The sequence below is a fragment of the Diplotaxodon limnothrissa genome, linkage group LG6 (genome assembly GCF_057381915.1).
Source record: "Diplotaxodon limnothrissa isolate DT_005_m linkage group LG6, D_limnothrissa_male_GT1.1, whole genome shotgun sequence".
Taxonomy (NCBI): Eukaryota; Metazoa; Chordata; class Actinopteri; order Cichliformes; family Cichlidae; genus Diplotaxodon; species Diplotaxodon limnothrissa.
The window spans coordinates 27,062,538-27,086,159 of NC_140601.1; the positions used below are offsets into that span (position 1 = coordinate 27,062,538).

The 23,622-nt window shown below is 41.2% G+C and overlaps 1 protein-coding gene across 1 annotated transcript; it reads right to left on the reverse strand.

Moving 5' to 3' along the window:
* Positions 1–2,884: 2,884 nt before the first annotated feature.
* s1pr5b (sphingosine-1-phosphate receptor 5b) lies at positions 2,885–6,777 on the reverse strand. Its single transcript, XM_085356041.1, has 2 exons — positions 6,701–6,777; positions 2,885–5,380 (listed from the first exon to the last, which is right to left on the reverse strand). Exon 2 carries the CDS (start codon positions 5,111–5,113, stop codon positions 3,902–3,904), a length of 1,212 nt encoding a protein of 403 aa, XP_085212167.1. The 5' UTR covers positions 5,114–5,380; positions 6,701–6,777; the 3' UTR covers positions 2,885–3,901.
* Positions 6,778–23,622: the final 16,845 nt, after the last annotated feature.

Consider the following 23,622-nt stretch of genomic DNA (forward strand, 5'->3'; position numbering starts at 1 on the left):
TCAGCGTGACTAAGCATTGTACCGGCCTCATCTCGCCTTCACAATAAGAGCTCGCCACCAAAGCGTTGGCCCGCCTCTGTTTATTACTAATGGCAGACAAACGCTCCCCGTGGGAGGGGGCTTTTATTGAGAAGGAATTCTTAAAACGAAGGAAAAGCTGGGCCAATTTTTGGCAGGGAGCCAAAAACTGCAGCATTAACGTCAATCAAAATCTGTTATAAATACCATATAGAGGATAAAACTGCAAAACAGGTACTTATTTTAGCAACTTAAAAAGGGATCTCATTATGAGAAAATAACTAGAATAATGCAGTAACACTGCTTTAAAACTGTATGAGTAATTGTTGAAACCCCAGCAGGAAATTACTAAACTGGCATTGTTTAACGATCACTATGTTGCTCAGACATAATGGTGTGTGCTCTAGAGACATGGTTATAATGTTCCTGCAGTTCTGCTTTAAAACATGAATGACTCCTACATAGCACAGGAGCTTGGGAGGAATCTGTTTGCAGTGCTGACACACCACTAAGGTTTTTTTCCCCGCCTTCCAAAACACGTAATTCAGGTCACAGAATTTGATGTTCTGCCTAAAAGCCAAAAGGTGGCACCAAAAGCTAACTGTGAGACTGCAAGCATAAACATTCACTTTTGAGTTTACTCCCGTGGAACGAGCTGCCATAATATAACCAAGACATTTAAGCCCTGTTGCTCTGCAACCACAGTTCACCAGTCATCACATCAAGCAGTCCATGATAACATTCCATCTATACACCTTAACGCTGAAAGGACTGGCAAATCCTAGATATGAAATGACAAGTCATGATTCATACACCACTTAGAGTTCCCCCAAGACTCTGTTGTGTGTCTGCGTAAAGATCCAATCAGAGGAAAAAGCTGAAGTAAGCCTTGAGGCACCAAACTGCTCTTCTAGATGGATGCTTCCTATACACCGATAGTCCAAGTGTTGGTTAAGAGTGCACTCACACTTGGACTATCAGTTCCCCAGCTCTGTAATTTCCCAAATTCTGCTAGAGCAAGGAAAAGTACAGGTTTTTCATTTGTGCCTGTGGCATCAAGGGACTATCAAGGGTCTTAACTTATAACAGCTGAGTTTGTTGCAGCAGAATGGAAGCCAGAGTACAGGAAAGATTCTCTGACTTGTTGACCTCTGCCAGGAGGCACAGTTCTCATGGATAGAGCAAACATCTGGAGGAACACCTGCACTGTACAAATCATATCAGAGTTATTCTAGCACCATCAGGAAGGGCTTATGTCTATAGGCCACAGAAAGTAAAAATCACAAGAACATATCTGCTATCTATCACACTAGGCATGCTTTGCATTGTTGACATTTTTTAACAGTGGCCTGACAAAAAAAAACAACAACTGAAAAACAAGTGAAGAACTTAACAGCTTCTTTTAGCTTCATGCAAATCAACCAACAGTCTTTACCAGATTTGCATGTTAGCATTAAAAACCATGTCTTCATAACTGTAACTTTGGCAGTATTATAAGACAAATGTAGACATAAATGCCGGCACTAAACAGTTTTCTTGCTATAGGAGCTAAATTAGCTGGATACATAACAGCTGTGTAATTTTTCCTTATTTTAACTATAGTCGATGTGAAGGGCCAGTGAGAGTGAGGCGATAGTCATTCTTAATCACTGGTTGACAGGAAAACAAACAAACAAACAAAACAAAAACTTACTGTTCAGTGTTTATTAAAGGTTACATTGGGTGCACTATTACACTTGGTGTGCTGGGCGTTATTGACAGCTTATTTCTAACAGTGGTGTGACATTTAAAAAAAACCCTGAAAAACCACATACCAACTTCTTTTATTTATAAGTCACTGGTGGTCATGACTTCGAACAGTTGAGTCTGCTGCAGTAAAAATCAAGCTGGAGGACAGGAAAGATTCCCTGACTTGATGACCTCTGCCAGCAGGCACAGTGGATACAGCAAACCCCTGGAAGACGGGTTTATGGTTGACTGCAGAATGCCTTTAGGGCAAAGACAGTTAAAATCACATGAAAAAAATCTGCTGTCTGTCACACTAGACGTGCTTTGCATTATTGACTTTTTTTTTAACAGTGGCCTGACAAAACAACAACAACAACAACAACAACAACAACTGAAAAACCATTTAGCAGCTTCTTTTAGTTTTCTGCAAATCAATCAGTATCTTTCCATTGTAGCTTAACTGGATACATAACATGTAGAGAGATTACACGGCTGTTAACTATGACTGGCAATGTGGAGGCCAGATTAGTGTGAGGTGATAGTAACTCTTAACCACTGGTTAAGAAGTATTTATTTAAAAGAGGCATTGTGTGGAGGTTAAGCCATACTGAGACGGGCTAAAGTTGAAGTATATAGGTCAATGCCATTACCAGATGTGAAATGAGGGAGGCTGACTTCCTGCGATACTTCTTCGCTTAACCACAGCTACACTAACACAGTAATACACACTGATGCACTTAAGAATGCTGCAGGGTACTAACAGTGAAAATAAATTGAAAACCCATTGGAATGTTTTAGAGAAACACTTTATTTCTTTTATGAAAAGAAACACAAATTTTGCTAACGTTTTCTTGTTACAAAATATATATATAATTTACAATAGAGATATATAAAATATGCTCACAAATACATCAAGTTCACTACATACATTTTAGTACAAAAAACCCACAACCTCATTTAATCAATTAAAGTCTTGAATGACGTAAGAAAAAAAATCATTCAGTACCTTTAACTGAAATGTTCTGTTAACTTGATGAACGATGAAAGGAAGCACTGAAACAATTGCTCGGTAAATTTATACCAGATTAGAATGATCTGTAACTTACAAAGGCAGAAATATTTTAATCCATAAAAATTGTGATGCAGCTGAATGAACGTTTTCCTAAGGTTGTCTTCTTCACAAGCTGCAATGTAAAGCCTTGACATGATGCAACTGCAGCTGATTTGGTTTCAGTTGGAGTTAAGCTGTCAGCCAGTGGAAAGTAAACATTACTTGTAACATTATCTTTCAGTTAATCCCATGCTAAGTATGCTGACATTTTGTAAATGCAGCAGTTTTTACTGCAGATGTCAGGCTGACATTTCAAAAAAACTGGACACGACCCCAACAACTTTCCACGTCTACCGCAGATAGGTTAACCATCTGTCATTTCAAAACTGTCAGGGGGTTTTAATTCCGCACCTCCTCTCCCACATACTTTATTTGCATTCAGCATTCAGTAATTTCAAGAAGGGTGCCACCTCTTTCCTGTCAACTTAATTCCTTTGCATCACATACACAGATATGTGTAACCAAACATCTACGCGTGCAAATCTAGCACACAATCAGTCTTCGAACCAGCGAAATCCAGGTGTCTGCAGATTACACACTGTAACTGTTAGGAGTTTTAATTCTGACTTTAAGGCACTTAAGAAACTGCAAGAGGAGAAACGTTAGCCTCCATATTATTCCAGCAAGTACATAGTTTTCAGTCTTTCACTCTTTGAGTTTACAGAAGCATCCTTCTAAGCTTCACACAAAATACAGAAGCCCAGGAAAATAATTGAGTCCAAGGTTGCATATGTCAGTGCAAATTAATAAAGGAGACATATTGCTAGCATCATATACATAAAAACCATTGCGTGTTCACATTTGAAATACATCCTTTGCTCTCTGGTTTGGTATGCTTCATCAAAATGAAATTCGGTGATTCAGTTATATTGCCATAACTGCGCCACACTGTCAAAGGTGAGTCATCGTCTTTCATACGCCCCCCTTTCTTTGTCTCTTTGAAAAAAAAACCCACAGAACTGTTTCTCAATAGTGTATGTGCTACATATCCTCTATTGAGCGGGAAACCCATTTACACATTTTGGACACAGTCAGTCAAAGTCTTTATGACTTGAAAAGTTTGGGGTATAGGGCTTTAATTGTAGATGGAGTGGTGATGACATTTCCAGACGAAATGGTGGTCTCCAGACCCGGTTCTAACTTCTGGGAGGCCACCTCAGTTTTACTGAAACTGCACTCCAGGAATGGCATCCCAATCTTCTTCACCTGCCCATCCGACGTCATTAGACACGGCCGACAGAGGAGCCTCAGAATGGCCCTCCTCATGTCCTTACTGGTCAGTGTGTAGATGATGGGGTTGAGGAGCGAGTTGATAATGGCTACTCCCAGGAAGTACTCAGCCTTGTAGAGCACAGAGCATCCACGGATGGGGCAGGAAAAATCTATCAGGAGGAGAATGAAAAGGGGCAGCCAACAAGCGATGAAGACTCCCAAGACAATGGTGACTGTCTTGAGGAGAGCAATGTACTTCTCTGACTTCCTGGCTAAGCCCTTCCTTATGCTGCCTGACAAGCCGAGCCGCTGGCGCTGTGTGTTGGTGCGGACGATGCGGAAAACACGCACATAAAGCACCACGATGGCCAAGAGCACAGCGCTGAAAACAGACACACAGCACAGAATGTAGCTTTTGGCATAAAGCGGGAGCACCGTTGAACACTGGTCCAGTCTGCGGATGCAGTTCCATCCCAATATTGGGAGGATTCCCAAAAACCCTGCCACGGCCCAGCTCGCACCAATTAGTGCCAACATGCGTCCCCGCTTTGCCCCATGATACGGCCTCATGGTCACCATAGTGACATGGCGTTCAATCGCAATGGCTAGTAGACTAATTATAGAGGCAGCCAGAGTGATAAAGACCCCTCCCTCCCGGAGGAACCACATCACTGGTGTCAGTTTTAAAGTATTTTTTCCCGATAGGAGGATATTGACCATGTAGGCAATACCAGCCAGCAAGTCTGACAGAGTCAGGTTTCCCAGCAGGTAATACATGGGCAGGTGGAACTTTTTATTCCTCCAAATGGCAAGCAGAACCACAGTGTTCTCCAGGATGATGAGGACACACACCACCAGTAAGGCAATGCTTTCAGGTTTGAGCCTATCACGGTTGCTCAGCTTCTCAGTGTAGTTGTAATGCTTTTCAATGACAGATTTGTCCTGGTATTCACAGAAGAACTGCAGGTAGCATGAACATGAGGGAGTAGTGGAGGTGGGGGGTGAAGCTGAAGTCACTCTACTGGAAGAATTTAAAGCCTCCATGCCTGATGTTGCTTTTCTTCTATTCTGTGTGCACTCAGTAGCTACAAAGTCATCTTTGATGATATGCTTTCAGTAGTAGGAGTGGTGAAGAATTTATCAAATGGATACCCACTCTCACAGAAAATGCCAGAGCCCTTTCAATACATAGAGGGATTACATGCAGCATATACAGTGTAATCCTCCAGGATCCTCAGATGTTTTCTTTGCCCCTTTTTGCCAGCAGAGGGTGGTTTTGAGCTCTGCCTGGTTAGAGAGCTTAGACATGCACTGCAAAAAGACATGAGAATAGAGCATAAAAATGATGGCAAGATGAAATGCAGAATCAGTGAAATTGAAAATAACTGCTTAAAATTGTCACAGTTTTAAATGTACATATTAAAGTGGATATTTACTGGTTCCATAATCTGACATTTGGCCCAAAAAGATTGAGCGCATCAAATCTGATGAATCCAAAGAAACCAAAGTGTAGGCTGAACATATGAAATCTATTGCTGCATCGTCTGACAGATACATGTACAGGCAAGTATGAATGCATATTCAATTTCATTTAACTTAGGCTTGACCTCTTGTTATTCACTAAAACAGATGAGAGAAAGTAACTATTGCTGTTTGTGTGTGCTGGGCTGAATAAGATGCAGAGAGCAGAGGGGTAAATTTAATGTCAGACGGACATTTAGGTTTTGCAGCTGTGTATAAACTAAATGCCAGTTACTCTAAGGTTGTTAGACAAGAACCATCACACTGTGTGCGTTTGATTTGACACACATGCAGCTCATTTTCATTGTGTACATGACGTGTGTTTGAAGCTAACTTCACATATGCAAATCTACTTTAAACCCTCAAAGTTTAATACAGAAACAGCACGTCTGAAGTTTACGCCATTGGCCAATTCCAATATAAATACACTGATGGATTTAGCCATTAGGCTGGATACAGTCAGGGGTGATTAAGTTTACATTCTTTTCAGTCTCTTTTTGTGTGAAGGATTTTTCCCCCCTTTTTCTTGAGTCATGTGTTAACATTTAACAAATGTTCTGGAGGCTTGAACTCATTTAGCTCACTGGCAAGAATTTGGGAAATGAATGCAACATGAGCATAGTGTCTGTGTGTCGGCTCTCTCCATTGTACAGTCATGATTTACATAATGTAGAAAAGTATGAATGAAGATTATAAAAGCATACCAGGATTTCTGTGTCAAATGATGTCACTATGAGCATTTGTATGCGATAACTAAAGCACTTTTTTTCTTTCAAAGATTTCAAACTTCCTGGAAAAATGTTTTTTTTCCCCTGTATATCACTTAGAGAGAAATATCTATAAATGTTAGTTAAGATATTTTGGCATCCTTGCTTATCCCTGGTATGACAGTGATAAAAAATACAAAAAAAAAAAAAAAAAGCAAGGTTAAGATGTTACAAATACATTTTTACGCAAATCAGGAAAATATAAAGCCTGTGTTCTAAACTGTATAAACAAGCCTTAACTTCAACTTCAACTAAAACAAAGTGTCTAAAGAAAAAATGGTAACAATATTGTCAAATTTTGAATCAGACATGGGAAACACAAAGAAAGAACGAAAGAAATTACCTGGGAAATGTTGTAGTATTACTTTTATCCTGCACTTCATTTGCTGTTCAGTCATCAGAATCCAGACAAGCACACCAAGTAAGTCACAGTCAAACTGACGAGGCAGAGGGAGTGAAGTGCGACCTTAGCTGAAACATGCATCAGCTTCGGGGGTTGGTCTTAGCCTGAACTGTCTCTCCCCCTTACATTCCCTCTCTCTTCTTCTCTCTTGCTCACTCTTGCACATTTGCACAGATAGTGTGTGCGCGTGAACACATACAGAATACATGCAGATGTGTGCCGCTTCAGATGAGCTGGTGCAGAGATCTTTATCACATTTCATTGTATTCTGTGAATCTCAATATATGACATCGGTAGTCGTGATTATAGTTCAAGGTTCATGTTGTGTTAGTGATGAACCAACAAATATAAATGGATGATATCAACTGAATTTTTCTTATTTCATCACAAAGCCTTGCCCTCTCATTAAATATAGAAAACATAATGACAACATAGGAAATGTTTCTGGGTCTCTGATTAAAATCTAAACTGCCCTCATTTCCCTTTAAGTGTTACCGCTATTATTACAGGTGCTGTTAAATAAAGGGAAAAAAATCCAAAACTAGGGAGAACACTGACTTAACACATACATAATCATAATTAGAATCATTTTTAAGTATTTATGTGTTCCCATGAATAACTGCTATGCTACAACTCTTCAGATACATTTCGTACACTGAAACTTTGCAACTACTTGGAAAAAAACTGGAAGAACCAGTTTTGAACACTGCAGCAACAGTCCCACTCTGGGCCAAGTGAAATAAGGACATCGAGCTTTTTTTTCTGGCAAGTTCCACAGAAATTCGATTTAGCCGTCTCATGTTATCTGTTCTAAAAACTCTACTTTTACAGTGAGGGAAGTGAAAGGAATCTAATTCACATGGTTCAAGCCCACAGTGACATCCCAGTTCTCAGAACCTGATTGTAGCATGCTTTGACACGCTTCAGCAGGTTACCTGTGAAACCTCCCCTGCAGGGCTTGCAGACCGTTTATCAGAGCTAAACAAAGCAGGGGAGAGGTAAGTGTGAAGCAATGCAAGTTAAACAAAACTTTTGTTGGTTTGTTGTGGGTTTCAAAGCTGACACTTGGAGTTGTGCAAATGCACACACTGCTCTGTAGAAGGAGAAACACTGAAAGTGATTGAATGCATGTGAAAAAGCTGTGTAACTCAAATAACTTTCTCTGCCCATAGGTTCTGACAGTTCAGATTCCTGCTCTTTATCCGTCTGTTCCTCTGATTCGTTACACCACTGTATTCAAACAGAGGCTACCTTCTACCGAACCTGTTTGGTGTGGCAAATATAACTGGTTTAGCTATAGGATTTGCAAGCTTCTTTGTGTATATCTGTGTCAGCATGTGGGCAGTGCATAACACAACAATATGTGTTTGTGTACTGATAGCATTAAGGGTTGCCTCACCTGATAAAGGCCGTTAAATGTGACTGCTCACACGCTGACATGCATTAATGAACCAGTGGTCACTCAAATGCAGCTGTTAAAAAAGGGGGCAGCATACTCAGCAGTAGAAACATGACTTTATTCCAGGTATAGCATAAACTTCTTTCTTCTTCACAAAGATGACTGTGAGCTATCTGAGTTACTGCAAAATCAGCAGGTTTCCATTCCTCTGTTCCATCCAGTTAATGTTGATATTATTTCCAGTGTGTTTGCACCTTTTATCTATTTGTAGGGCAAGTAACACACAAAACTTTATCTGGTCTTAATGTTTTTATGCGTTGGTGTATAAGTTACATGCTTTACTCACACTTCCTGCTGTCTGCACCGCTGCATGTAGGGGGGGATTCCTATCAGGAGATCATTAAGGGTAATATCCTATGTGGGTGAAAACACATCAAAGAGAGGTGTGGGTGTAGGACACTTATGCTCATGTCTCATTTCGTTTTGAATGCTGACATACATATTTTTTGAGATCTTTTATTTTATATATGCTGTGGTTTTTAAACAACTGAAACATACACTGCATGCCTCTTCCTCTTGACATGTATTTTTGACATATATGTCTGGCTACACACACACACACACACACTTTCAGCTAAACCAGGTCTACTTGGGTGTGGATTTAATGTTGACTTATGTGACCACAAGGATCTGTAAAGGAGGTTTATTTCACTGGGCCGCAGCCAACCGGCTGATTTGATTCTATCGAAGGAGTAATGGCTTCTCTAAGCTGTCTGCATGATGTTTCAGCTGTAGTGTTAATATTCTAAAATCCCTGATGTTTTGCAGCCTGTGTGGACAGACATCTCTGTCAAAAGTTAATGAACACTTGGAAAATCGAGGAAACAAGGACCACCTACAGTCTGAGAGCTAGGAAAATACTGTAACTCTTATGGCACCATAGTACATATTTCACTTTGTAAAGGTGAAATTTGGCCTACACATGAACCTAAGCCCTACTTCTTTGCAGTGCAATAAAACTTTAAAATATCCCAGACGTTATTTCACTGCTTCAGCTTTTGCTTGTCAGGCATTCAGAACGGGGTTTTGATTACCTAAGAGGAAAAGATATGAGCATGGCATACTGGGCTTTAGAGGACTATCTAAATGGTCTTTGCCTGCCAAGAAGCTAGGGTCTCTCTGAGGCTATCGCACAACTGACCCTCCTGCAATCTATCACCACTCAGGCCTCAGTCCTAATCGACTGATAAGTTTTTCAAATCAGGCAAACCAGATCAGGTCTGTAATCCTAGGAAAACATTCCTCATTAGTTGCTATTGTGCCCCTTTCTCTTTTATGTCCCTGCAATACTGATGTACACAGCAGCACTCTGTCTCTCTTCTTTCCCCATTTCCAGTTCAATATATTTTCCAATACACTTCCATACCCAGTCAAAAGATGCCCTCATTGCATGACATAAGACAGTTCAGCTTTCTCATCACTGCATTGTTTATTTGGATTTTCCAGCCAACTTGCTGTGGTTAAGGGGCCAGTGAAGGGTGAGGAAGATCTCTGCTCTTTTGAAGTGGCAGCAGGGCCCAGTTGCTTAAGAAGGAGGGATTTGTTGAGGAATGGGGGAGGCTGTGGGAAAGACAGTGCAAGCGATCTGGTCATCTTCTGACAGCAGCAGTGAGGAATAATGAGTCATCACAATTACGATCCTGTCTTGCAGGAAATGACCACCTAGTGCTCCAATTACAGTGATAACACCAGATAACATCTCAAAGACAAAAAGAAACCAGTGCAGATCCCTGCACGTGTTTGTGAATGCATGCAAGTAAACTTCTGTTTTCAGAAACAGACATCCAAACCAATCTGCAGGTTTTATACAGCAGTTTCCATCCTCGACTACAGGGGTGGTTCAGGTCACTGAGCGCTCTTTTGGTGATCCATTATTTTTTCTCTCGGCTTGGCTGTGTTTCAGTGCTGAAGTTTTGTTGGGTGAGTGTGGCTGCTTTCTGGTTGCATTCAGTCCAGCACCAGCCGACTACAGGCCTAATGAGATCCAGATTTGAGAGCTTTCCGGGTTTAGAGTGAGATACTGACACCCTTTTGGCTCCAAAGGGTTGCAACCATACCACTCAACCATCAAGATGCTTTGTTAATTCCTGCAATGCCAGAGTTAATGTTCAAACTGTGGTTTGTTTCCCGACATGGAAATGTTTCAGCCTTGTGTCAGTTAGACTTTGCATGATCACACTTTCACGCATTCATTCGCCCATGTCTTATTTGACGAAAATAAAATAAAAGGTTTTGTGGTAACTGTCAAACCCTCAGTTAAATTATAAACTTGGCTTATTCACAGTTTTTACTCATATATATATATATTTATACATCGATCGATCGATCGATCAATAGATAGATATACATAAAACCTTAAACTTCAGGTGGCAATAATCATAAATTATGATTACAACATGTAATGTAAAAAAAGGTGCTCACCATGACAAAACCAGTCAAGTCATCCACCTATGCAGTTTGACTAAGCACTGGGAGTGTGTTATCATCAGCTTTTGTTTGGGTTCACTGTCACTCCTCGGATCAGCTCTATTTCCCTTAAGCAGCTGTTCTCAGTGGAATAGTTTAGAAATCCCTTTGGACCATCTGCCCTGCATCAAAGCAGACATACTAAAGACCCTGTGTTCTATTTGTTTGCGTAGCTTTCTGGTATTATGTGTATTCAACCAAAGCGGAAACTACCGAGATACATTTGTGTGAAATCTTTTAACAAGCTCAGATTATGATAAGTGATAGAGACCAAAAAGAGGAAGAAAAGTGTAACAAACAAGTTAATACCTAAGATCATTGTACAATGTGATTTTTTTAAATGAAGATAAATAGCCAACATTTTCCAGTTGTTTCAAATATTTTTCACACTGCCTAAGTGGTAGTTACAATACAGCTATGTGTGTAGTTCCCATTAAATGCAACTATGACCTTAATGCTTATTTACTGTATAGTTCAAGTGACTCATGCTGTTTCTGTTATTGATTTGATTTCCATACAGACAATTCAGTAAACAAGGAGGCTAGAGGAGGACTATATCAGCTTTGAGAGCTTCTTGGATTCATTGCACACTTATGAAACTGAGGAGCTGCTGGACCTGCTCAAGATGCATGAAGGCATAGTCATAGTAGAGCATTTAGCTGATAAAAAAAACGGAAATTTCCCTTCAGAGTTGGTAGAGACTAAAGCAAAGTTGGAAAGATACTGAATTTTGGATTTACATACACTATGTGATAAAAAATTTAAATACTACAAATATTCAGTTTCCTGAAAAATGTGGAAATAAAGTACTGCTGTGTGCTAACTATATCAGCCTTTCTGGTCATCATTTAACACCTTGTATTTCACAGAAAGTTTTTAAAGTTCATACTGAATTTGCAAAATGTATCCTGACATATTGAAACTGCAGCGGAATTATCTTCCAAACATTTTTTTGAAACACGCTCAAACTCATCTTTCCAAACACACATGAATGCACACGAATTCTGCCCTCATGGATATCTCCAGAGACTTGATGGTAATCAGAGGAGATGGGCGGACAAAGACATTACAACCGCACGGCAGCCATACGGATCCCTGTGGGACGCTCACGCTTAGGTTTTTTTTGCTTGAATGATTCCTGCTCTGTTTCTTTTAGGCCCCTTGAAATTCCATCTTCTTGGAAAAAAAGAAAGAAAGCAGGGAAAGCACAAACCAGTAAGAATGTAAATGAATCCCAGATATCCAAGCTTTGGCCTCTCTCTGTATCCTGAAATCATTTGTAAGAATGCCGAGCCAAGGCGCAGATAAGGTGAGAACAAGAAGGGCTCAGAGACAAGCTCGGACCTGAAAGCTTTTCCTTTTTATTTCTTTCTTCCTCTTTTAATCTGCTTTTTTATTTAGTGATCTTGACTTCAACACACATTCTTTTCACACCAGTTCTCTTTCTGCTCTTTTAAAATCTCCATTCAAAAAGTGTTTTACAAAGAGAAGGACTCGGGCAAAATGGGCACAGTACCAACTAAGTCAACCAGATGTAAAGTTAGTGTGACTGGAAGTGATTTAAAATTAAATTTCCCTTCCTCTTCTTTTTTTCCCCCTCCTGTGTTTATTCCTAAAGTACATACTATTCAGCTCACCTAAAGAACTAGCTCCTCATATGTTCATAAAACCAAACTAAACCCTAACTCTAAACCAAACTAAAGTTATGGTGACGGCATTAATAGTGTTAAATATTTGTTTTTGATTAAGTTCAGTGCAGGCAATGACAGTAACTTTCAACCAGGCTTCAAACAAATGAAATTCACTAATAAGAAATGTTTTATGGTTTTAGCAGCAGGCAATTTCAATAAAATAACTTAAAAATCTGTGTTAAATTCTCAAAATTTCTACTTACTCGGAAGTAATTTAAAATTTGGGGAACTAAAAATTTCAACTTACCTCTGCTGGATATTTTTTTTCATCATCAGAAAGAAGCTTGTGATAAATGTGATGACAATCCGTGCACTAAAACTAAGCTAGAACCAGGTAGTCATTAGCTTAGCTTACCAATAAGGCCGGAAGGCCTGCTTTTACTAGGCACTAAGAAATAATTTTTAAAAATAACATATTTTCATTTAAATAGTAAACATACAATATGTAATTTTTATTCTTTTATGTAAAGCACTTTGGCATGCCCTTGGCTTTTAAATGTGCTCTATAAATAAAGATTGTTGTTGTTGTTGTAATAAAGAAAAAGATCAATGTGATTTTAAACTTTTAACAGGGATTGAGCCACACTAATAGATTTCTCCTGTTTAGCATTAGCTATGCTAATCTAATCATAGCCTAGCCACATTTATGTGCCATGAAACAACTTTGAGAACTTTTGCATCTGCATTTTCATAACTTTGCACTTTGTGAAGTCTGCGTTCTCTGTTCTGGATACCTAATATGAAGCGTCAGTATATAATTCTTTGGACTAAATGAAGACATGGATAGGCTCAATACAGCGGGAACTCAGCGTAATTGGCAGTCCACAAATATAATCAAACAGTATATGAGCGACTTTGGTCTTTGCGATGCATGGCGCTCCCTTCACCCCACCAGTAAGGAATATACTTTTTTCTCACATCTCCATCACTCCTACTCTCGTCTGGATTATTTTTTGGTCAGCAGCTCACTGCTGAACGACATTTCAGACACTGAGATTCACCCTATAGCTGTCAGCGATCATGGTCCTGTATCTTTAACACTAATGCACAAGAATAATACTACGCCAAGAAAAAACTGGAGATTTAATATATCACTACTTAAAGATGAAGACTTTATTAAATATTTTAAAAAAGAGTGGACTTCATATTTGGACTATAATGACACTCCCGAAACATCAGCTTCTGTTCTATGGGAAGCAGGGAAAGCTGTGATGAGAGGTAAAATAATTTCTTTCTCATCACATAAAAAGAAAAAAGAAAACAAAAATATTCAGGAATTAGAAAAAAACATCAAATCACTAGAAGAAGCCTACGCGTCCCACCAAGATCAGGAAACATTGAACAAAATACGCAAAACAAAACTAGAATTAAATGAGATAATTGATAAAAAAACAAAATTCTTAGTACAAAGACTACGCCTACAAAATTATGAACATGGTAATAAATCCGGTCAATTTCTAGCAAACCAGCTAAAAATAAATAAAGAAAAAACAACTATATGTGCTGTTCAAGATTCATCTGGGAACACAATATATGATCCGATACAAATAAACAACATTTTCAGGGATTTCTATAAAACGTTGTATTCACCACAAATAAACCCATCTAAAAAAGAAATTGATCAGTTTTTGGACAACATAACTCTTCCAAAATTATTGGACACTCAAGCAATGGCACTGGATTCACCACTGACACCAGGTGAACTCCAGGAAGCCCTGATAAGTATGCCCAATAATAAGGCTCCAGGTCCAGACGGCTTTCCTGCAGAATTCTACAAAGAATTCTGGTCGATTCTAGCACCAGTTTTCTACAGAACGTTGTTGGAAATTAAAGAAAAGGGCAGACTTCCATCAAATATGAATTCTGCAAACATTAATCTCCTGCTAAAACCAGGCAAAGACCCTGTATATCCCTCAAGCTATCGTCCAATATCCCTTATAAACGTAGACCTTAAAATAATCTGCAAAGCTCTCTCAAAGAGACTGGAGAAAATAACCCCCCTCTTAATTCATCCTGACCAAACTGGTTTCATAAAAGGTAGGCACTCATCAACAAATACACGTAGATTACTTAATTTGATAGACTACTCATACAGTAAAAACCTAGAAACTACAATATTCTCTTTAGACGCAGAAAAAGCATTTGACAGAGTTAACTGGAAATTTCTATTTGCAACTTTACACAAATTTGGTTTTGGATCCTCTTTCATAAACTGGTTAAAAATATTATATAATTCCCCAACAGCTTGTGTTAGAACAAATGACCAGACATCCTCCAGCTTCTGTCTCTTGAGGGGCACCAGGCAGGGATGCCCACTCTCCCCTTCACTATTTGCAATTTTTATTGAACCACTAGCAGCAGCAATTAGACAGAATTCAGTAATTAAGGGCATAAAATGCAAGAACATGGAACATAAAATCAGCCTTTATGCGGATGATGTGTTACTCTTTCTCCAAAATTCACAAACCAATATCTCTGGGGTGATTGAATTGATAAACTCTTTTGCAAGAATATCAGATTACTCAATTAACTGGTCAAAATCTACAGTCCTACCGATTAATTGCTCCTTCCATAATTCCTCTTCTACACCACTGCAATCGGGAAATATAAAATATTTAGGTATTAATGTTTCTCCCAAGCTTGCAGATCTAACTAAATTAAACCATATCCCACTTTTAAAGAAGGTAGAAGATGATCTGGCTAGATGGAAATGTCTACCCATATCACTCATGGGAAGGGTTGCCGCTATAAAAATGATGGTCTTACCAAAAATAAATTATTTATTCTCAATGATCCCAACTAAACCGCCACAAGATTGGTTCAGATCTCTAGATTCATGTATGTCCAAATTCCTTTGGAAAAATAAACCCCCACGTATAAGCTTAAAAACACTACAAAAGACCAAGGATAAAGGAGGACTAGAACTGCCTAACTTTCAGCACTACTTCTTAGCCAACAGGCTTCAGTTTATCTCAGGATGGCTAAAACATACCCTCTTAGATGAACCTTGGCTAGATGTAGAACAAGCACTCTGCAATAATCTAGAGATCTCAGACCTACCATTTATCAGCTCAGACATCCAACGACATGAATGCTTTAAAAGCATCAACATCAGCTCTTCTCTGACAGCATGGTGGGAGTTTCTAAAATTGATGGCGTCTTCATTAATCCCATGCAAACGTACACCTATCTGGAACAACCCTGACATATTACAAAACAATAATATGATAAACTTTTCAGATTGGAGTGGTAAAGGAATCAAATATTTAGAACATATACTAGAAGGAACAGAATTTATTTCATTTGATGGACTAGTTACACAATATGGGATCAACAAGAAAAGATTTTTAGAATATCAACAAATTAAATCCATAGTAAAAAAGAAATTTAAACCGGGTCAAGTTGAACTACAAACACCACCAAGTGTGGTTCAATTTCTTACTCTTAAACCCCCCAAATTACTATCCAAAATATACAGAATGCTTTCTAAAACAGATAAATCAATATCACTTCCTATTGCAAAATGGGAAGCGGATTTATCAGTTAACTTAGACCTAAACTTCTGGTCTCAGGTTTGCTTAAAAACCTTTCATCTAATTAGAAATCCCAGTCTTCAATTAATTCAATACAAAATATTACATAGAGTGCACTATACAGGTCATCGGATGTTCAAGATGGGCTTTACGTCTACCAACAACTGCTCACACTGCCAAACAAATTCACCGGACAATTATATCCACGCTCTTTGGTTCTCTCCACCAGTTCAGAAGTTTTGGCGCGAGATATGTGAAGACTTATCGAAGTGTCTGAAATGTAACATTCCAACTTCCCCCTTAGTGTGTTTGTTGGGCAGCTTAGATAATGTCACTTCAGAAAAGAATATAGCCCATATGATTTTCACTGCCCTATGCATAGCCAAGAAAACAGTCCTCATGAACTGGAAAAATAAAAATAATCTTAATTCTAACCAATATAGAAATTATCTATTAGATTACATTAGTCTTGATACAGCCTCTGCCACCACATCAGATCAATTGCTCTGGGCTCCTTTGATCAGCTCCATCACCTAGTGGGGGTGGGGGGTCATAGTTTGGTCCCGCCTTCACTGTTGTGATTGGTGTGGGGGTAGGGACAGGCTTAGGGCGTCGGGGGGTTCCCCGGAGGCATCTTCCTTGGGGGGCTCAACCCGGGGTAGCGGTCATGTCCGGTTAGGGGCTCTGTTGGCTCTCAGGTGACTGTTTCCTCGCGGCTGCGTGCAGCGGGGCTAGGGGAGGGTCTGTGCTGACGGACGTGGGTTACTGACCTGGTAGCCTGGCTGCCCCTGGGTGGGTCCGGGATGGGCGTGAGGTTCTGGGGGCGCTCCGTCTCTGGGCTGGGACCCGGACCGGGCCTCGGGGGCTTGGGTCCTGGTTGGTGTGTTGCCGGGGTTGTGGGCGGGTGGGTGCATGGGGGCCCAGCCCTGGAGCAGGGTGCCGCCGGTGCGTCGAGCCACCTGGGGGGCTCTTCAACTGGTGGGGGAGATTGTCACATCTTGCAGGAGCTTTCCTCTCCTCAGGAGCTCTCTCTGCAGGAGGGGGAGATACAGGAGAGGTGGAGGAAGATCTCAGCCTGGGTGTTTATTGTCTTATGTAGTCTGGAAGATGAGTGGATGGTGGGGTGGGTGCAGTTTTCTCTGTGGTGGGGTTGGGTGGACTGTCCCGGGCTCTGTGGGGCCGGGCGGCGCTGCTGCACTGGGCCCCGGTCTGGATGGGCCTGGGCCCCCTTTCCCTGGCGGGTCGCGGAGTATGGGGGTGCCTACTGGGGTCAGCGGGGGAGCTGGCCCCAGGGAGGGGTCACCTGCCACTCCCTTCCTTCCCTCCCCATCTCCAGCTGCCTCCCTCTTCCCGCTCCACCACAACCACCCACACATGCAGGGCCTTGGAGTAGGGGTATGTCACCAGGGTGCAGAGGAGGCTACCCCCCCCTCTGTCCCCTTCTGGCTGCCTCTGCCTCAATTTTATCCCACAACTTAGACATTCACATTACTCACACTCTCATTACACATACATATAGGATCTTGGGGGTGGGCACGATACACGGAGTCCAAAGTACCATCAGGGTGTACACCCCACCCCTGGCATCGTTGCCCACCTCTCAATTTTAAATACACGTAGACATTGAGGGCTAGCAGGAGGGACCATGCTCTTACCTGCTGCTCTCTGGCAGGTAGCTCCAAGCCCTCCTGGGTTTTAAATGCACCTTAGAACACACATGCATCAACACTACAATGAGCGGGTGGAGGGAGGTTTGGAGTCTTCTCTCACCCCCATTCTCTGCGACCTGCTGGAGCAGGGGGGCTAGGACTAGGAGGAGGAGTTGGCCGTCCGACTGCAGTCTGGAGTGTGGAGCCTTCCTGCTGCTGCGGAGTCGGGGCGGTCTGCCTCCCCCCACCGCAGGGAAAAGGGAAACACCACCTGGGTCTGGGTGCAGTTCCCCCCTCCAGGGGCGGGGGCACCTAGACCCGGTTTGTAGAGTACGCTTGGGGAGTGTGATCGTGTGTACAACGTCTCTTTATGTCTGTCTCCACGTTGGTTGAGTGTGGAGTAAGTGCATATGAGAGCATGAGGGTGGGAATGGATGTTTGTATCTGTGTGTGCCTGTATGTCTGCGTCTATATGTCAGGTTGGGTGTCAGATGCCACCTCTCTGGGGACATCTCAGGCCCTCCAAGGTTTGGAGGCCTATCTCCCCCTACCACCACTTCCCCTGCCAGTGGCGGACCCCCTCAGACATCGGTGCGTTGGTGGTTCTTTGTGTCCGGGGATGGGCGTCCAGGTACACACCAGCTCACTCCTTGGCGGCCGCTTATCGGGGCCTGGAGCCTGGGGCTCGCTCGGGCCACTTCGGAGGTGGGGTGCCCCCGGCCTCTCGGCCTGGGGCTCGGTCACTCAGGCACGGCTGGCTGCCGGCGGAGCTCACGGGCGCGTCACTGCAACTCCCCCTGGCTTCTGCTCCGCGGCTGCTGAGTGAGCCCTCATCTGGGACTCTCCTCAGCTCTTTCTGGGACAGTGGTGCGGCTGCCCCTCTGTTGGTCTTCCTTGGTCTCTTGTGTTCTGGGGGCCTCTGGATGTCTGGAGTTTTGATCTCCTCCACACCTGCTTCATGCCCTGGAGGACGGGGCTGTGGCCCCCCCACACCCTCTAGCAGATCATTACATGAAGGAACCTTTTAAAAAAACAAGCGCGTCCATGCTCACAGGTGTACACACGGGTGATCACACCCACAAACTACACCCTTTTTGGCTCCTACCTCAAAGCACACTGTGTTCTGTTGATCTTATGTGCTGCACAATAATGTTTAACATTTAGTATTTACTGTCATATTCCCATATATCATTGTGATGTTGTTTATTCTATTACTCTTGCTCTCTTCTGCTTGCTTTCTTTTTTCTTTCTCAGCAGGTGACCCAGGTGATTGATATATGCATTTTTTTTCTCTGCCCATTCTGTTGGTTTTTGTCTTTTGCCCTTCTCCCCCGTCCCTCTTCTCAGCTGTTTCTCTTTCCCTCTTTCTTTCTCCCCTTCTTTCCCCCAGTCAAGTCTGTCCCGTATTCAGTAAGTGAAAATAAAATAAACAATAAAAGGTGAATCAAATGGACCATTACGGCAAGGCTGGGATGGTCAATTTGGTAAAGTAAATCCGTTGGGCATCTTTCTTTGCCTTTAGACAACAATTCTGATGGTAAAAGAGCCAAACGGGACAGGCCAAAAAAAAAAAAAAAGTATATAATTCATTATTATTAATGAATTTAATTTATGCTTCAACAAGAATTCTATGCTGTCGGTACGGAATAACTGCAAACTTCTCTGAAACCCGTCAATGTTGTATCCATTCCTCCTCTGTATTTCTGGTTAATTGTTTGGCACAGGTTTTGAATATATCAGTGAGAGAATAACAATAACCGCCTAAATAGAAAGATGAATAATCATAACTTCAATACAAGGATGTTATGATTATTAATACATTTCTTGGAATGGACATGATGAAACGCACAAAGAAGTGGAAAAAATGCATTATTATAATTCACCCTGCATCTTTTAATGACTGAAAAATATTAGCTAATAGTGAAACTAATGATGACGGTTGTGCTTTAAGTTCAAGAGGATCTTTGTTTAAATATCTACTTAAATTTCTGCTAGTCTATCACATCCCACACTGCTAAGCTTACTTTTTGTGTCATCTCTCTGGCTAATCCATTTTCAACTTCTGCTAAACAATCCGCCTCTGTTCTGTGTGTTTAAATCTTAGTGCTTATCTGTCATTTTGCTTTCTACACTCACCTCCTTCACATTTTCACTTTATCCAAGTCTCCTGCTGCTTCATTTCTACCACCATCAGTGTCTAGCCTTAGCCTTAGCCCTCTAAGGCTAGTCCTGTCTTATTTCCTACTATTGTTATTCTTTACTTTGCTCTGTAACATCATTTGTGTCTAACTGCCAGAAAATGACTGCTCAAATTCTTTACTTTTGAAAGAACTGAACACAATTGATGTGTTCAGTTCTTTCAAATCATATCCCTACCTTAAGAAAAATAACTGTGCAGTGCATTGTAGCTGACACATTATTGTTAACAGATCATTCAGGCTCCTATACGTAACAACCTTTTCCTTTCCACCCTGTCAAATATCAGTCACTACTCTTTATTTTTTTTGGTAGTTCTATGAATCATCCCCCTCAAAGTTTGACCCTCTTCTTAACTGCTAAATGTCATTCTCTGTCATTATATCTGTGGACTCTCCTTAAGAGGGCAACTTACAACATGTCCATTGGCCCAGTTGTTTTTTCACTAACAAATTTAAGTTGCTGATGGGATTTGTATAAGAGTTTGATTCCCGGTTATTCACACGGTCATGTTTCTGTTTAAAACAGAACAACAGTTACACGTTATGTAACTTTGAACTTAAAACAAAAAAAAAAAACAAAAAAAACCAAACAAAAACAAAAAACGCGTCCGCATCTTGAAGTGCTTGTGCCAAAATGTTCATTCAAAGCATTGTTGTATGACATATTTGCTGGAAGCAAAACATCAAAAAGCAGTAGCAAGCCTAAGGCTTGTCCCAGGCCTGATGCTGTTAATGTATTTGGCATTTTGCCCTCTGATTGTGTTGTTTTGCACACACACAACAGTTTGGCTTGTTCAGATATATAGTGGGAGGTGTTATCAGAGGAGCAGCACACATTTCCCCCTCTGATATATCTGTCACATCTTACACTCGTGACTTTTAGTCAGATAAAAGTGTGAAGGGAAAATAATAATAAAAGAACTCAAATTCATATTCATGCACATGAAGGCTGTATTGCATCGTACGTAAAGCTTCATGTGAGCTCTCTTATTGCCTGGCATCTTTTAAAAGACATCACGGCTCTTTCAGTAAGCCCATTAGTAAAATTCGATGTTCTGATGTCGTTCGGCTCCTGCAAACAATTACCTGCGGTTTAGATCAATTCAAATACTAAAACTTGTTCGGTTTCTGAGCCTCCACGTCTATGTGCCAGTCATTTGTGTCCTTACCCCCTTTAAACCACTCTCACTCCCCCCCCCCCAGAAACCACATTTCCAAGCTGCTTGTTCCATTGCAACCAATTAGATGTCAGGTCACAAGCACACTAGCAGCTGGGTCCTGTTTCAGTGCAGTGCAAGTTCAGTACAGCTTTCAGTAAATGGGGTGCCATGAGTAAAACCCCAGATTGCACACGAATACAAACCAGCTGGCCTCTGCAGCTAAATTGCTCTACGGTGAAAAGTGAGGGAATTTGAATTTATTAGAAAAGCTCTAAATGTGAACTGCAGTTTTTCCTTTTTCACTTTGAGTGATTGCAACAACACAACCATACCTACTCTGGCCAGCACATTCACATATATAGCCATGCACATACATAATTTCTTCTTCTATAGCCATGTTTGACTTTGCATCTTTTAGGCAACTCATCTCCTTTGCTTATGTTTTAGTAGATCAGAAATAGACTCTGCTGACATTCAGAGGGGACAGAAGAAATCTCTAGAGAAAAAAGTTTCCTGTCCAACTTCCTTCTGCTGAGAATTCATTGTGGATTTAACTGCTTTTAACCCATAAATACTTCTTATTCTGACTTCTTATTGAACTGTTTTTTATTTATTTCTGAACCCTATCAAGTTACTTGCTGCTTTGTCTCCAGATAAATCAGTTTCTTGCAGTTCGTCAGCTGCAATCAAAGTTGTCAAGCTGGGTCAGAGCAGGGGTTTCAAATCAAGCATCAGTCCTGGGGTTCACATGCCTGAACTAAACATTGCTGGCTTTGAAAAGATGACTCAAACACTTTGGCAAGACTGTCAAAAGTTTTGCTCAAACCCACAGAACGTATAAATTCCTGTCAGGATTCCAAAGTTTCCAAACCTATGAAATAAGCCATGGTGAATTACAGAGGAATGAGTAGAACATGATCCAGAAGATGCAAAAAATAAAAAATAAAAATCTGTCTTATCTCACTTGCAACCAGTTCAAGGGAGATTTTGACAGTTATGTTGGGAACAATACCGTTGAAATCCCGTATTTATTATTTTGTCTGCACATAGTTGGGCTTCAGTACCAGTCAGCTCTGTGGGACTGCAGAGATCAGAGGGTCACTGTGAGTTTCAGACCCATGTCTTATTTTGGTGTTTTGTTTGGGTGCTTTACAGGAGGGAGGGTATTTTAGTTTTCCCAGTGACTGATAGGCCTTGCTGTTTAGAGAAGCATAATTATTCGAGTCACTGCCCAACATGCTGTTCCCAAATAGGTCCCTATGGTCCCCATATAACTGCTCGAGGCTTGGTGAAAAGGAAGTTGCTAGCTGCTATAAACCATTTTACTGTTTAGTGCTAAGTCTGCCATTGCAAAGTCCTCCGTGTTTAATGTGTGCATCGAAAAGGATTCATAGAGCCAGAGGTATTTTAGCATTTTAGCTGCAAAACCTGCCAGTTGAGATGGATTTCACAAGTTTCCTGATGGGCCTCTGACATTCCCACTGGGATTTGTCATGAGGGACCTTCCTCCTAAAAGTAGGATGTCAGGAGGCATTTACGGGGTTACGAGGGCAAGGGGGGGGGGGGGGGATAATTAAAAAGAAAGTCACTTTGAAGAAGAGAGGGAGACAAATCTGGAAAAAGAAAGAAAAGGTAAACACATACAGAGATGAAGGCATAAAAATTTAAACATAAGCCAGAAGCACATTACTTTTTTTCCCCGAGTCACCCATAAAGCGGCTTTAATGAAAACATGGGAAAGAGCTGTGATCGTGTCTCTCGGTGAAAAGCCAGGAATATGCCAGTGCCTGAAGAGAAATGGCACTCTTCTTTAAAGCTTGTTTAGACTGGAGAGCAAAAAGATCGTCCATAATTTCTCATGCTGTCATCTGGTGTCTCCCTCTACAACCTGAACCTTTCTGATCATCCTCTTCTCTGACTGCTGCTCTCTACAGAGTTTAGGAGCGAATTGTGTGTTTTTTCACATGTGCGCCTGTTTAATCTGGAAAACACAAAATCCCCTGCAACACTGAGGCGACAAAGACTGTGTGCAGAGCAGGCTCTTACAAGAGCTTTTTGTTTGATTTAAATCAGGAGATTTAGTCTGTATTTACTTGTTCTGCAGCAGTTTGTTTTGCTGCTAGTTCAGAGGGACATTATCGTTGAAACTTTGAGGAGGAGGAGGAGCATACAAGATGGAGATGCGGTATGAAATACAAACTGTGTGCGTCCCTTCGGTTGTACATGCCGGAGGGCTATTTCCCCACCAGGAGTGGGGGATGTTTATTTACTGTAGAGTCCACTATTTTGTGCTTCCGTTCTCACTAAACCTTTCCTCCCACTTTCTCTCTCACTTTACCCAATTCGCCCCCTTCTCTCCTGCGTCTCCTTCCCCTCAGCCCACTCTTTCCTGCAGCTTCCCCTTTCCTTTCAGATGTCAGATCAGGCTCATCTTTTCCCTTTACAAATTCTTTCTCATCAGTTTAGTCACGAGTTCTCATGCCAGCATCAGCACTTTGTACATTGTACATTGCAAAAGCAAAAAAGGAGTGTGGGGACTACATGATCATCTCATGCAGTGTTTAACCAGGTGCGATCATGTGAAAAATACCTTTTTTACAGGACTGTGTGCAGAACACTTTACTTTTCCATTGGAGTGTAGAGGGTAACTAGCAGCCACATACTTTTAATCAAAGGCACTTGATTAACTGATCGTCAGCAAGTGTG